Here is a 12,268-nt window from a genome sequence, read left to right on the forward strand (position 1 = left end):
GTCGGGGTCCCGGAGGTGCAGGACAAGGGTGGCCCACGTGCTGCCCAGCTCCTCCGTGAAGAAAGACCTCCACCTGCTCGTGGCAGAGGCGGCCAGCACCCCGTACAGGGCGAAGGCCGCCGAGCGCAGCGACGCCTGCTCCTGCAACCCAGAAACCCCAGCCCTCAGGTGGGCGACTGGGACACCGCGTACAGCTGTTTCTGCAACACCCGGGCGCTGCCGGTCGAGCACAATGCCCGGAGAAAGGACCCCCACAGGGGTCACAAACAGCAGCTCCCCCACCTTCCCCAGGGAGAAGCATCTTCCCCGAACCCTCCCGATCCGCAGCGGCCCCTGCCCATACCGCCCCTCTTGGACGAGCCCGCGAGGGACCCTTCGAGCAGGTGTCAGACACCACTGCTCACTCACAGCATTGAAGAACCCCTTGGTGGCCCTGGCGATGTCTCTGAAGGTGGAGCCCACAGCCTTCCCCTTCAGCTCCGTCACCACCTTCGCCAGCGCCAGCAGGCTCTCTGACACCACCTCCGCCGCGGCCACGTCCTCCAGGCCCCTCCGCAGCGCCTCCAGCACCGCTCCCTTGTGCTTTCGCAGCTGCCGAGCGTGACACACACGTGAGCCTCCCGCTAGTCCTGCCTCCAACCGCTCCTCTTCCCCGTCGCCTCCAGGGGCTGAAGCTCTCAGAAGCAGCCCCCGAGCACATCGCAGCCCGAGGGGCCCGTCGGCACCTCAGTCCCCTCTGCAGCCCGGCTGATGCCCCAGAACAGAGCGCCCTCGGGGCAAAGACTCGCAGCTGCCTCTGCTGCTCTGCCCACTCTCTCTAATCCCCCCGCAGCTCTCCACCGGCATCTCTCCGGTCACGCAGGGGCTGCGTTTCATGCGGAGCAAAGCCCCTCTCACCTTCTCCGGTGCTCCGCTGACCAGGTTGCCCAGGCCGCGCGCTGCCATCTGCCGCACGGTGCTGCTCGAGTCCCGCAGCTTCTCCAGCAAGGCCCTCGCGATGGGCTGGAGGCACCTCCACTCCTGCAGCGCCGGCTCCTTCATCAGCTGCAGCACAGCAACCCGGCCGTCGGCACCCGCAGACGGATGCAGACCAGGCCCGGGAGCAGCAGCCGCCCCGGGCTCCGCACGAGGAAGCCCCACCAGCCCCAGCTGACCACCCCCATGCCCGGCAGCTTTCCTTGGGGCCCGGCCCAGGCTGCGGCTTTGGCCAGGCTGAGGGCAGTGCTGCCCTGTGCCCGGGGGTGCTCATGGGTGGGTGGGGGCTGGGCAGGGGCCAGGGAAGGGCAGCTCCTGAGAGAGCTGCTATGAGGGGGGATCTGCTCCCGCCAGGAATGTGACACCTTCTGCCGGCACCTTCTTGCTGGCATCCTGAGAAAAGCCCTCCTAAACCTCCCTCTCCCACCTTCTCCCTCACCTCCGCAAAGAAAGCCGCGGCCATGACCCACCCGCAGGTTGGCCGAGGGGGCGTCCAGCCACTGGGTCAGCACCAGCACCAGGGGCAGCGAGATGGTCCCGGCGCGGAGCAGCACCCTGCGCACAGAGCACAGGCAGGCGACGTGCGGTTACACAGGGCGGCACCCGGCCTCGGGCCCCCGAGATCCCCCCGCTCCCACGCGGGCTCTGCTTGGCACCTCTGAGACGCCCAGGCCCGGGGGAAGGGTCCCGCCAGCCCCTCCTGGGTCGCGGCCACCCCGGAGCAGCGAGGCGCCTCCTCGGGCTCTCACCCGGTCAGCAGGCAGACGCCGTCGTGGTGAGCCCGGGGGTCTTCCAGGGCAGCCCAGGCTCCCTGCTTCCGCAGCAGCCACAGCCATTTCCCATCGAGGCACGTGCGCAGCACCACCTCCAGGGTCTCCAGGGAAAGCCTGGGCGAGAAGAGAGCAGCGAGGCCTCAGTCACGGCAACAGGCTAAGGAAACGCTGCCGCCCGCGAGGCCTTCGCTCACTCGTGCTGCGAAACACCCCTGGAATGACCTCTCACAACCCTGAAGCCTGACAAGCTCTAAGAAACCTGGCCTAGGGACCCTAGGGACCGTCGGCTCACAAACACGCCAACAGAGACCAAACCAACCAGCATGCCAACACTCATAAAACAAGAACTACAACCAAACAGACAAACTCAAACCAAAATAAATAGAGCCCGGGGAAAAAACAAGTCTCCCTGGGGCACCTTCCTCCCTGGGAATCAACGTGACGGGGACCCAAGCCCAGCCCCTGCGTCTCCGTCCCCCGGCTCCTACCTGCAAGGATTGTCATCGCTCACGTGGCCCTTCAGGAACAGCTTTCCCCGGGTGCTGAGTGGGGAAGATGGCATCTCCTTGCCCACTGTGGCGCTGATCTGCTTCAGCAGCACCGGCAGCAGCTCTGGGAGCAGGCGCTGCACAGCCTCCGGGCTCCGCAGCGCTGACACCACCACAGAGATGGCCCGGGTCATCTGCAGAGAAATGCAACCAAAAGCCGCCTGTGAAAACAAGGCCTTTTCCCACCTGTGCCCTGCCCGCCTCGGGGACCTTTACTGCCTGCAGTTTACTCCCCTGCAGCCTGGCAGCAGCAAACGCTCTCGGCTGACAGCGCTGCCCAGGGCCCAGCATGGCACCAGCCCGGGGGGCTCAGGGATGTTCGCAGCATGCACGGAGCTCCCTCAGGCTGAAGGGTGATTTGGGCAGTCAGGTACGAAGCCGGTGCACGTACCTTGAGAGGCTCCAGCGCAGCCTCCTCCTCGTCTGCCTCAGGCTTGGCAGAGCTGGTCCTGGGCTGGTTGCTTCCCGAGTTCTTCAGTTTTTCCATCAAAACCCGCAGGAAGTGGTCCACAAAGAATTTCCCCCCCCAGGACCCTCCACAGCTCCTCGGTGTCACTGCAAGGGAGCAGAAGTTCCCCCGTGAGCCCCCGGGCTCTGGTACCTGCGACGACCTCGGCAAGGGCCAAACGCTCTCCTGGCCTCCAAGACGGCTCTTGCCGCGCTCAGGCTTTCTGCCCCCGGAGCAGCAGGACCGGCTTCTCCGCTGGCTCCTCCTCACCCCGTCAGCGGTGGCTCCTGCCTGTCCGTGGGGCCGGGGCAGTGCACGTACCTGTCCATGGGCAGCTGCTTCTGCAGCAGGCTGTCGATGACGGCCCCGGGGTGGTAGAGGGCGAGCAGGGACACCGCCTCCAAGAGGAAGTGCCGGAGGGTGTCCTGCTGCATGGTCGGCATCCGGATGTAGATGATGCTCAGGATTTCTGGCACCTGAACGCAGACCAAAAGAGCCGTCGTCTCCATCCTCTCTTGCTCCTCCCGCACGGCCCAGGCACCGCCACTCGGCCCACGAGCAATTCCTGCTCCCCGACCAGTTCTCAGGACCCAGCCCTAAAGCCCCAAGGCTCTGCGCAGCGGCGGGGGGACGCTGGACCGCCACGGGGACACATCTCTGCTGCCCACCGAGGGCGACACCGAGGAGCCACCCCGGGCTCCTCGGGCCGGGAGGGCTGAGCATTGCGCCCGAGAACCGGGGAGCAACTGGGCACTTTGGGTGCCTCAGCTCTAACTGCCTCCGTCGTGGGAGCCACCGGGGTTTGGCCCAGCAGGGTCAGTGTCACCGGACGAAGAACAACCCCGGGATGAGGCGGCCGGCACTCGGATTCGACAGAGCCCTCGGCGCTGTGCACCAGGGGCGGCGCTTTGGCCCCCGGCACCTGCACGAGGGGCCCGGCAACGGCGGAGGCGGGAAGGCCCGAACCCCCGGGAAAAGGCGTCTCTCACCTCCGTGAATAGCTGTCCCCCGCACGTCTCCAGGAAGGTGAGCAGCCACTCGCCCACTGCCTGAGCACACGCGGACCTGGCCGACAGCATCCCGTCCAGGGCGGCAGAGAGGAAGTCCGTGGCCTGCGCTGGCGGGATGTGTTTGCAGACGATCTGGGGAGACATCAGAAACGGGAGAGGCCACGTCGCAGGTCTGCTCCGGCCCTTCACAAAGGAGAGGAAACTCGAGCGCGCGGCCAGCGGGGCAGTTCGCTGGGCCCGCAGGGTGCCAGGGCTTTACGGGGCAGCTGTGCAGGCAGGGCCTGCCGTGCTCTGTGCCGCTCGACAGCCGCTTGCTGCTCCCTAACCCCGGGTGCCCGTTGCAGCAGCTCTCCCAAAACGCAGCGGGGCCCCAGCAGCGAAGCAGGGAGCCGCACGGGAGCCCGGGCACCGGCTTCCCCCGCGCTGTGGGGCCAGGTACCTTTCTGAGTCTGGAGGAAGCCTGGAGCAGAGCCTCGGCATCTGGGGCGCTCAGGCGCTGGCACAAAGGCTGCACCTCGTCCTCCTCGGCCCCCGTCTCCAGCGTCTTGCCTGCAGGGAGCACCAGGAGAGAAGGGCAGCCTTGGTGACGGAGACCCACCTCTGGCCCAGGGGCCGAGAGAGGAACGAAGAACGGAGCCCGGCCCCGCGCAGTCGTGGGGCGCGGGGGGCAGCGGGGAGCTGGCTGAGGCCGGGAGGGGGCTGCCCTCACCTTGTATGCGGAGGAGGTGGCCGAGGCAGGCCCCTGCCCGCTGGCGGGACGTGGCCAGCGAGTCGCAGGTGAAAGGCGCCAGCAGTCCCACCATGGAGCCAAAGGGCCCGAAAGAGGTTTCTCCCTGGGGAAACACAAGGACGACGAGGAGGTCGCAGGCAGCCCTGGCGGCCGATCTCCCTCTCCCGGCTGTGTTGGCGCCTGAGCTGTGGCAGGGCATCGGGGCAGGCAGCGGTGCAGCCCCACAGCCCAGGAGACCCCCGGGGCAGAGTTCCCAGCTGGGCCCGCAGCCAGCAGGGAGGGGGGACATGGCACACGGGGGGTCCCTTCTCACCGTGAGCTCGAATCGCTCCTCGAAAGCACCCAGCAGCTGGGCGCAGGCCTGCAGGGCCCTCTCCCGCTCCCACTCCTTGGCCGAGGTGAGCCAGTACTCCAGCACCTGCGGAAGAGCACACCTGGCTCACAACAGTCCCCCCGGCCATCCCGGCCTGCCCACCGCCACCCCAGACGCCTCCCTCCCACCCAGAGTCCCGCCGAGGAGCTGCCGCCTCGGCAGCCGGCGGCACAGCCCCTTGCCGGCCCCGGCAGCCCCTCATGGAGGGCACCGGCGCAGACGTGCCCCACGGCCACCTCGCGCTGACCCCGCCGCCTCCACAGCCCAGCTCTCCCCACGCACCCGGCACTGGTGACGCCTTCCCCGTCCCCCCACGGACACTCACGTGCAGCATCTCCGACAGCCAGTCCGAGCTGAGGTCTTCCTCCAGCAGGGCCGTCACCAGCTCACCGAGAGCCCCCATGGTCCGCGCGTGCAGACCCTGAGCGCGGGGAGAAGGACGGGCGTTGGGCCGCGCTCGGAGACGCCCAGCTCGGCCGGAGGGGCAGAGCGCAGCGCGTGCTGCTGGGGGATCCCCGGAGAGGCCGGCAGAGAAGGGCCGGCAGGTACCTGCACGTGCAGAGCGTCTGCCGCTGTTGCCCCCTCCTCTTCCGCCGGCTCCAGGGCAGGCAGGGGCATCACGCTCCGCACACACTGATCCAGGAGGTCGCGGTTTTCCTCCCGGCTCAGCGATGGCTTCAGTTTGCTGGCAGAGAAAGAGGGAAACACACAAGAGTCTCACTACCACTGCCCAGAGCAGCGGCTCAGATGACAACTCCCCGCAGCCCCGGCGCAAAGACCCTACCTCAAGTGCCCCACGGCCACAAACGCCTCCCGGCGCACGGGGGACGCCAGGCGATCCCGGGGCTCCCCCTGCACGAAGCCCTGCAGGTCACAGAGACACGCGCACAGTGGGCAGCGGGCAGCCGCCGAGAGCCCTCCCGCCGGGACCAGGCTCAGGGTGCTCCAGAGGTCGCGTGCGGCCAAGGCGGAGCATCGCGCCTCGGGGCGACCGGCCTCGGGGCTCGGCCCCAACCTCCCCGGTGGCACCGTCCCGGCCCCGGCACTCACCAGCAAGGTGTCCAGCAGCTCCCGTTTGCGGCAGAGCTCCACGCCGCGGGAGCCCCCCGCCACCTGCACGGCCCAGCTGACCTCGGTGACGCTCCGGATCAGCGCCAGCTTGAGCTGCATGTCCTGCGTCCCGGCACAGGGAAACACGGCGGCACCGGTGAGGAACTCCTCACAGCGCCAAGGGCTCAACGAGGAACATGGCGGGCAGTCCAGCCCCAGAGCACAGCGCACAAGGGCGACTGCGTCTGCCCAGAGCCTCGGCTCGGCACACGGGTCGCAGGAAGGAAACCTCCTCTCCCCTCCCGGGAAGAAGCTCCCCCCGCGAAGGCATGAGCTTTCCTGGCTACCCACCGCAAGGAGACCCCCGGCCCTGGCCTGGGGAGCGGGAGGGCGAGTCCGGCACGCCTGCGTGGGGAAAGGGGTGTGGGAAGGGCAGCGAGCAAGGCCCCGGGGGGCAGGACTTACCTTGGTGGAGAAGGAGAAGCCCAGCACCTGGAAGGGGAAAGGCGGTGGAGAGAGAGGCAGTGAACCAAGGCGCACAGACGCAGGACACACAGCAGCGGCCCCGGAGCGCACAGACCCCGCAGGGCAGCAGGGACGAACCAGGGCTGCCGCGTCCCCCTCCGCCAGCACGGGCAGGGCACAACAGCCCCTGGGGCGCTGGGGGGAGTCGGCGCTCGCAGGAGCTTCAGGGAAGACCCACGTCTGTGTGGCTGGCCCTGCGCCCGTGCACCCACCTGGCAGCTGGCGCGGTAGTGCTGCAGGATGCGCCCCACGACGTCGCTCTCCACGCGGGCCAGGAGCTGCTCCGGGGGGGTGCAGAGCGCGATCTGGCCGTAGGCCAGCACGAGGGCCATGTGCCTCCCCGCTCTCTTCCCCTGGTGGTATTCCTGCGCCGCGGGAGAAGCCACGAGACGTCAGCCCAGCGCCTCCGTCGGGCCCCAGCTCCCGCTGCCTCCCGGCGAAGGAGCTGCCCCGCTTTCCACGCAGCAGCCACCCCTGGGCTGCTACTGGTTTACAAGTGAAAATAAAGCAGAGGAAAAACGAGCCAAGACACCCGGCATCCTTTACCTTCAGGCGTTTGAAAGCCCCAGACACTGGTCTTTCCTCCATGGACGCCCCAAACTCCTGCACCACCTCCAAGGCAAGGTGGAAGTGGCTCTCGGCAGAGCCGGCCAAAACAGAAATCATCGCCTGCAACACAAGGGAAAGGGTGAGGCGGCCTCTGGCCGACACTCAGCCACGGCAAGCTCCGAGCGACACTCGCGATATCGTCCGACAGAAACAGCAGCGACAAGGAAATGAGGAGAGCCTGCAGCGCTCTGCTCGGAGAGATCACCGCTCCCCTGGAAATACCGAGGGGCTCCGGGGAAAGCAAGGGGAGAAGAGGAAACTCACCTCTCTCTCAGACGCTTCCAAGTAATTTGTCCTTGAGAGATGCTTCTTCATTTCCCGGCGGACGTAGGGGACATGCTGACACGCTGCCAGGGACACCCCGACAGCTTTATACAGGAAGGCCTGAAAGACAAGCGGCCACCCCAGACGTGGTCACGCACGGTCTGGCGGCACAGAGCCGGGCCGCGACGCACCAGCCCGCACCAGGCACGACTGAGCTGGCCGCGGCGCCTGGCCGTCCAGCTCGGCTCCCGCAGAAACGAGGCCTCGGCAGGGACCCACCTGCTCCCGGGACAGCCGGGGGTAGCTGCCCGTCTGCTGGCTGAGCTCCACGCTCAGGCCCATGGTCCAGGCCTGGCTCTCGATCGTCTCCAGCGATGTCCTCAGGAACTAGGAGAAACACAAGTTGAAGCAAAGCCCCCGCAGAGCGGGTCACAACGTGCAACGATGGGACATGGCACAACACGACACGACCCTCTGTGATCCACAGCTCTTTGCAAAACAAAATCCTCAGGGCCTTTGCAGGGGGTCTTTCCTGTGTTTCCTGCTTTCTGAACAAAACTGGCATTTCCCTGCTCAGGGCTCCCCTGCTCCTGGTTACCTTTCCACCCACACCTTCCCCACTTTCCCACCGGTAGCTGCTGCCCTCGCAGCAGTGCTGTACCTTGAGCAGGAGCTGCTCCCACTCGGCAGAGTCCAGGCAGCTCTCGCTTTGCCCTACAAAGCCGGAGCAAGAAAACCCTCCGTGTTACTTGGCGCCACAGAAGAGCCCGGGGGCTCCTTGGCGCTCAAACACCCTCCGGCTCCCACACCAGAAGGGGCCCAAGCCGCGAGGCTCAAGCCCTCATGCCAAACTCTTGGCCAGGCCCAGGACACCTGACGGACCCTGGGGACGGGGGACAGGGGCACGGACTCAGCTCAGCCACACACCCGCCGCTCCCAGTCCCCATTGCTCGACTGCAGCTCCCAGAGCAAACCAGGCCCTCACACGAGGGCTCGGACCACGCACACACATTTGCACCAGGACACGTTTCACCCACCCCCAGGAGCACCAAGTCCAGCCCTCCCGAACACCCACCCAGCGAGGACGCCGGGGTGCTGCAACACCTGCTCGTGGCAGTGACGGGCAAGAAAGGCCCCGTCCCCCAGATAAACTGCTCCTGGGCGTCAGCGCTGCTCCCTGGAAGGGCAACGGCTGCAGAGCCAGCGCTGAGAAACCCAGGGCCAATTCCCCTCCCTCACGCCTGGACGCTGCCTTTTCCTGCCTCCCCTTCGGCCTCTCCAGCCTCCTCTTCCCCGACGGCACGTTACCTTCCAGGCACTGCAGCAGGAAGGGGATCTTCACAGCTCACACCATCCCCACGGCGCTGTGGATCTCTGTGGACAGGGCCCGCAGCAGCCGCAGGGCAGCGACGCCGCAGCCGCCGCCGGCGTGAGGAGACGCCGCAACCACCTGGGAGAGGGCAGGCGAGACCTGGGCTCGGGGCGGCCGGAGGAGCCGCAGCTTCTCCCCGCAGGGAGGGCGGTTGCCTGGCCCCGGCCCAGCTGGGAGCTTCTCCCCGGCACCGCCGGCTTCTCCCCCGTGCAGCAGCAGGGTCCCGTGAGGCCAGGGAGGCTCCGACTCGCTCTCACACGCCTCTTCCTCCCTGCGGGCTGCCGGCCCCGGCCTGCGACACAGCTCTGCCCCGACCTCTCCCGTCACCTCCAGGCCCCAAAAGCGCTTTCCCCGGGGCCCCTACTCACCAGCAGGCGAGCCAGCAGGGCCTGCGGCCTCGGCAGCTTGGCTGTGAGGAGACAGAAAGGCCGGTGAGAGCGGCGCGACCCGCCATATCCTGCCCCTGCCCAGGCTGGGCAGCCCCCACGTGGCCCACGGGCCCCCGGCACAGCCTGACACGGCTCACGGCGAGAGTTTCGGCTTCCTACCTCGCTGCCGGGAGGCCGCGACGTTGGGCTCCTCCTCTCCGTCCTCGCCCCCTGCTCTCCCCCGGCTCTCGGCCAGCTCTCGCAGGCACCGGCAGAGCGGCACCAATGTGCCCGTGTACTGGGCTGGCACCACGTACTGCAGCAGCCGCGGCCACAGGAGCTGCAGGGAAGAACGAGGCCATTCAGCACGTTGCGGCTCCCACCTCCGTGCCAGCTCGAGCTCGTTTCAGCTCTGAGATGGAAACGACGCTCTGCATTTCCACTCACCTTGTGCGCCTAAGGGGCTGCTCGGGGAGCACTTTGGGGAGAGTGGGGCAGGGAGGCAGCAGCAGGGCGCAGGACGACTTACTCTGGTCATCCCCCGGACGGAGACATCCAGAGAGCGCAGGATGTCCAAGCACAGGGCTTGAAGATCTGCTGCTTCCTGCGCTTCTGCTTGAGACAGCTTTCTCTGCGCCTGCAAGACACAGTTGGGACAACACCAGCATCAGCCCCTGTCCCTGAGATGGGAGGTGAAGCATGAACCACCCAGCACTATCGTGATGCTCCCCTGGGAGCCCCCATCTCCGGAGGCAGGAGAGAGCAGAAAGTCCCACAGGAGGGGCCAGATTCCAGGTGAAGGAAGCACTAAACAGGCTGCGACCAGGGAGACTCGCTACTCCTTGGGGCGGTCGCCAGCATCGTTAGTCGGGGTGTCAGGATTACGAGCTCCTCCAGGGCCCAAGTGATGCCGCAGTGGCACCAAGCCGATGCAAGGAGGTTGCCCTGCGGCAGGGCTGTACTCAGTGACAGCGCTGAAACGGCAGCACGCACGGCCCAGCGGAGTCACGGCCCAGGCAGCACCGCAGTCGGATTTGTTACGTGCTGGTGGGAGGCCAAAGCACTCCCCCAGCCTCCTCCGAGATCCCCCCGGGAACGGCGGTGGGGACGCCGCTCGGCCCTCTGCACCGGGGACTGCAGCCCTGCTGGGGGGGGGCTCCCCATTGCCAGGGCGCCCGCAGGGGCTCCCAGGACACCCCAGGCACACAGCAAAGCCGAAGCGTCACGCTCTGCCCTCACCAGTCTGCCGGAGGCCTGGCTGAACGTGGCGAAGACGTGGGCCACCAGATCCCAGGCCGAGCAGCTCTGGACGCTGCAGCCCAGCAGCTCCTTGGTGAAGCGCAGAACTGCCCTCGCCACCTGCCACGGAGCACATTGCAGTTACCCCCTCTGCTCAAAAGCCCAGGGGCAGACGCCTTCACACCCATCCAGCCCCTGTGCCCCGCGGGGAGACCATGGGGGTGCAGGAGGCCCCGCTGCTCCCACAGCCACTGCCACGCAGCAACATTTCCACGGGGAAACGCTCCTCTAGGCTCGACCCCCAGCAGCAGCCCTGCCAGGGGCTGGCCAGGCTCTGCCCCCAGCAAAAGCTTTCTCTGCTGCCCACCGCGGTGCCGCCCTGCGCCAACCAGCTCACCTTCCTGCTGGAGTCTCCCAGCGCGCAGCGCACCGCCTGCACGAGCAGGGGCAGGCTCTGGCCTCTCTCTGCTGCTGGAAAAGACGGGGAGAGGCGGGCGCTCAGGCAGAGCCCTCATTTCAGCAGGGAGCTGCCAAAGCTCCCAGCTCGCTCACACACGAGCGGCACAGAAAACCCAGGACAAGACTGTGACGGCCGAGGAAGCAGCAGAGTCCCCCAGTGACTCTGTTTACAGACACAACTGGGTGACGGGACCGACTGTTTTAACAACACAGAGTGCTGCAGAAATGCGATGGGTACAAGTAGCTCATGTCCCGGCCCCATCACCGAGCGTCGAGTGTTGTCACCGGTGCGTCGCCATTTACAGCTGCCTCATCTCATCCCTGTCCCTGCAGCTGCGTGGCAGCTCGGCTGGGGAACACGCACTTTGCAGCTCGTTTCGGGCGTTTGTGCATCACTTGCAGTCATGTCTGCCCCCAGCCCGGCAGCCCAAACCCCTGGCCGGCCTCGCTGCGCCCCGCGGCACTGACCTGTGGGGCACACCAGGGCTCTGAGCAGATCCAAGGACACCACGTGAGTGGCCTCGCTCCCACTCCCCAGCTGTGAGCGCAGAAAGGCCACCGTGTCCTCAGGGCAAACTCGGGCTGCAAGGGAAAAGTCGTGCTCTGCGTTAGCCAGAGGGTCGGGAGAGAGCAGCGAGGGCACAGCGGTGTCCCGCGGAGTCTCCTCCCCTCACCCAGCAGCAGGACGCAGGAGGACAGCTCCGACCGCTGCTCCCCGCTGTGCTGCTTGCTCCCATCACTGAGCTGTGGGAACAAGGGGCGCTTTAGAGAGAAGAGCATCAGCTCCGAGGGGACTGAAAAGAAACTGCTCCCTCCACTCTCGTCTCCCCTGGGCCTTTGGCTACAGCAGCCTCTAGACCCCAGCATGGGAGGTGACCCCCAAATATCTGCACAGACCTGGCCTTAAGGTAGGTCCTGCTGCAAGGACGCTCTGCCCGGCCGCCCAGCAGGACCTTCCTGTCCCTGTGGGTCAGGTCTGCTGCACCCAGCGCAAGCGGTACGGGGTCAGGCTGCCCTTACCTGGCGGTGCACAGCGGTGCCGATGGCCTGGACCTCGTCCTGGGGGATGGGGATCTGCACTTCCCCCAAAATCTCCAGGAAATAACTCAGAGCCTGCAAGGGAACGGGGGTGGGAAGAAGAGCGGGACTGTCACCTAAAGCAATGTCTTAAGAAAGGAAACCCGGCGTTTCTGTGATTAACTCCTTCACTCCAGTCCCCAGGAAAAGACCCAGACCCTCCCGCACGGGGTTTCTCGTGTGTCCTTCCCTCCCAGCAGCAGCCTTAGAGGGCCTCTCCTCTGCACAGAGCCCCTCTGATGATGCTTCCCCACACTTCGCACCCCTCACACCTCCCCTCCCCGCCAGACGGGGCTGGACAGTGCCCAGGCGTTAGAGCAGAGCCCCTCGCGTGCACGACACCCCAGGGACAGGGGTCAAGGCCTCCCTTCCCGAGGAGGTCGGCCCCGGGGATGCTCAGCTCCCTCTCGGCCCCACCTGGGCTGCTCTGGCGCTGCCCGAGAAGCCC

General features: G+C 66.8%; 1 protein-coding gene across 1 annotated transcript; it reads right to left on the reverse strand.

Annotated features, from left to right (window-relative positions):
* Nucleotides 1–1,801: 1,801 nt before the first annotated feature.
* Nucleotides 1,802–7,647, reverse strand: LOC135328284 (maestro heat-like repeat-containing protein family member 2B). Its single transcript, XM_064511326.1, has 16 exons — nt 7,585–7,647; nt 7,306–7,425; nt 6,979–7,101; nt 6,645–6,797; nt 5,908–6,399; nt 5,642–5,721; nt 5,407–5,542; nt 5,183–5,278; nt 4,798–4,902; nt 4,464–4,587; nt 4,194–4,303; nt 3,734–3,886; nt 3,066–3,220; nt 2,688–2,851; nt 2,237–2,430; nt 1,802–1,862 (listed from the first exon to the last, which is right to left on the reverse strand). Exons 1-14 carry the CDS (start codon nt 7,645–7,647, stop codon nt 2,725–2,727), a joined length of 2,037 nt encoding a protein of 678 aa, XP_064367396.1. The 3' UTR covers nt 1,802–1,862; nt 2,237–2,430; nt 2,688–2,724.
* Nucleotides 7,648–12,268: the final 4,621 nt, after the last annotated feature.

This window comes from Dromaius novaehollandiae, chromosome 4 (assembly GCF_036370855.1).
Source record: "Dromaius novaehollandiae isolate bDroNov1 chromosome 4, bDroNov1.hap1, whole genome shotgun sequence".
Classification (NCBI taxonomy): domain Eukaryota; kingdom Metazoa; phylum Chordata; class Aves; order Casuariiformes; family Dromaiidae; genus Dromaius; species Dromaius novaehollandiae.

Excerpts from the sequence above, each read along its gene's own strand:
- LOC135328284 (XM_064511326.1), bottom strand. The coding sequence starts at position 7,647 with ATGGGCCTGAGCGTGGAGCTCAGCCAGCAGACGGGCAGCTACCCCCGG. Across the intron at positions 5,279-5,406 it reads CAGACGCTCTGCACGTGCAG|GGTCTGCACGCGCGGACCAT; the intron begins GTACCTGCCGGC and ends CCCCGCGCTCAG. Across the intron at positions 4,903-5,182 it reads GGCTGTCGGAGATGCTGCAC|GTGCTGGAGTACTGGCTCAC; the intron begins GTGAGTGTCCGT and ends GCTCTTCCGCAG.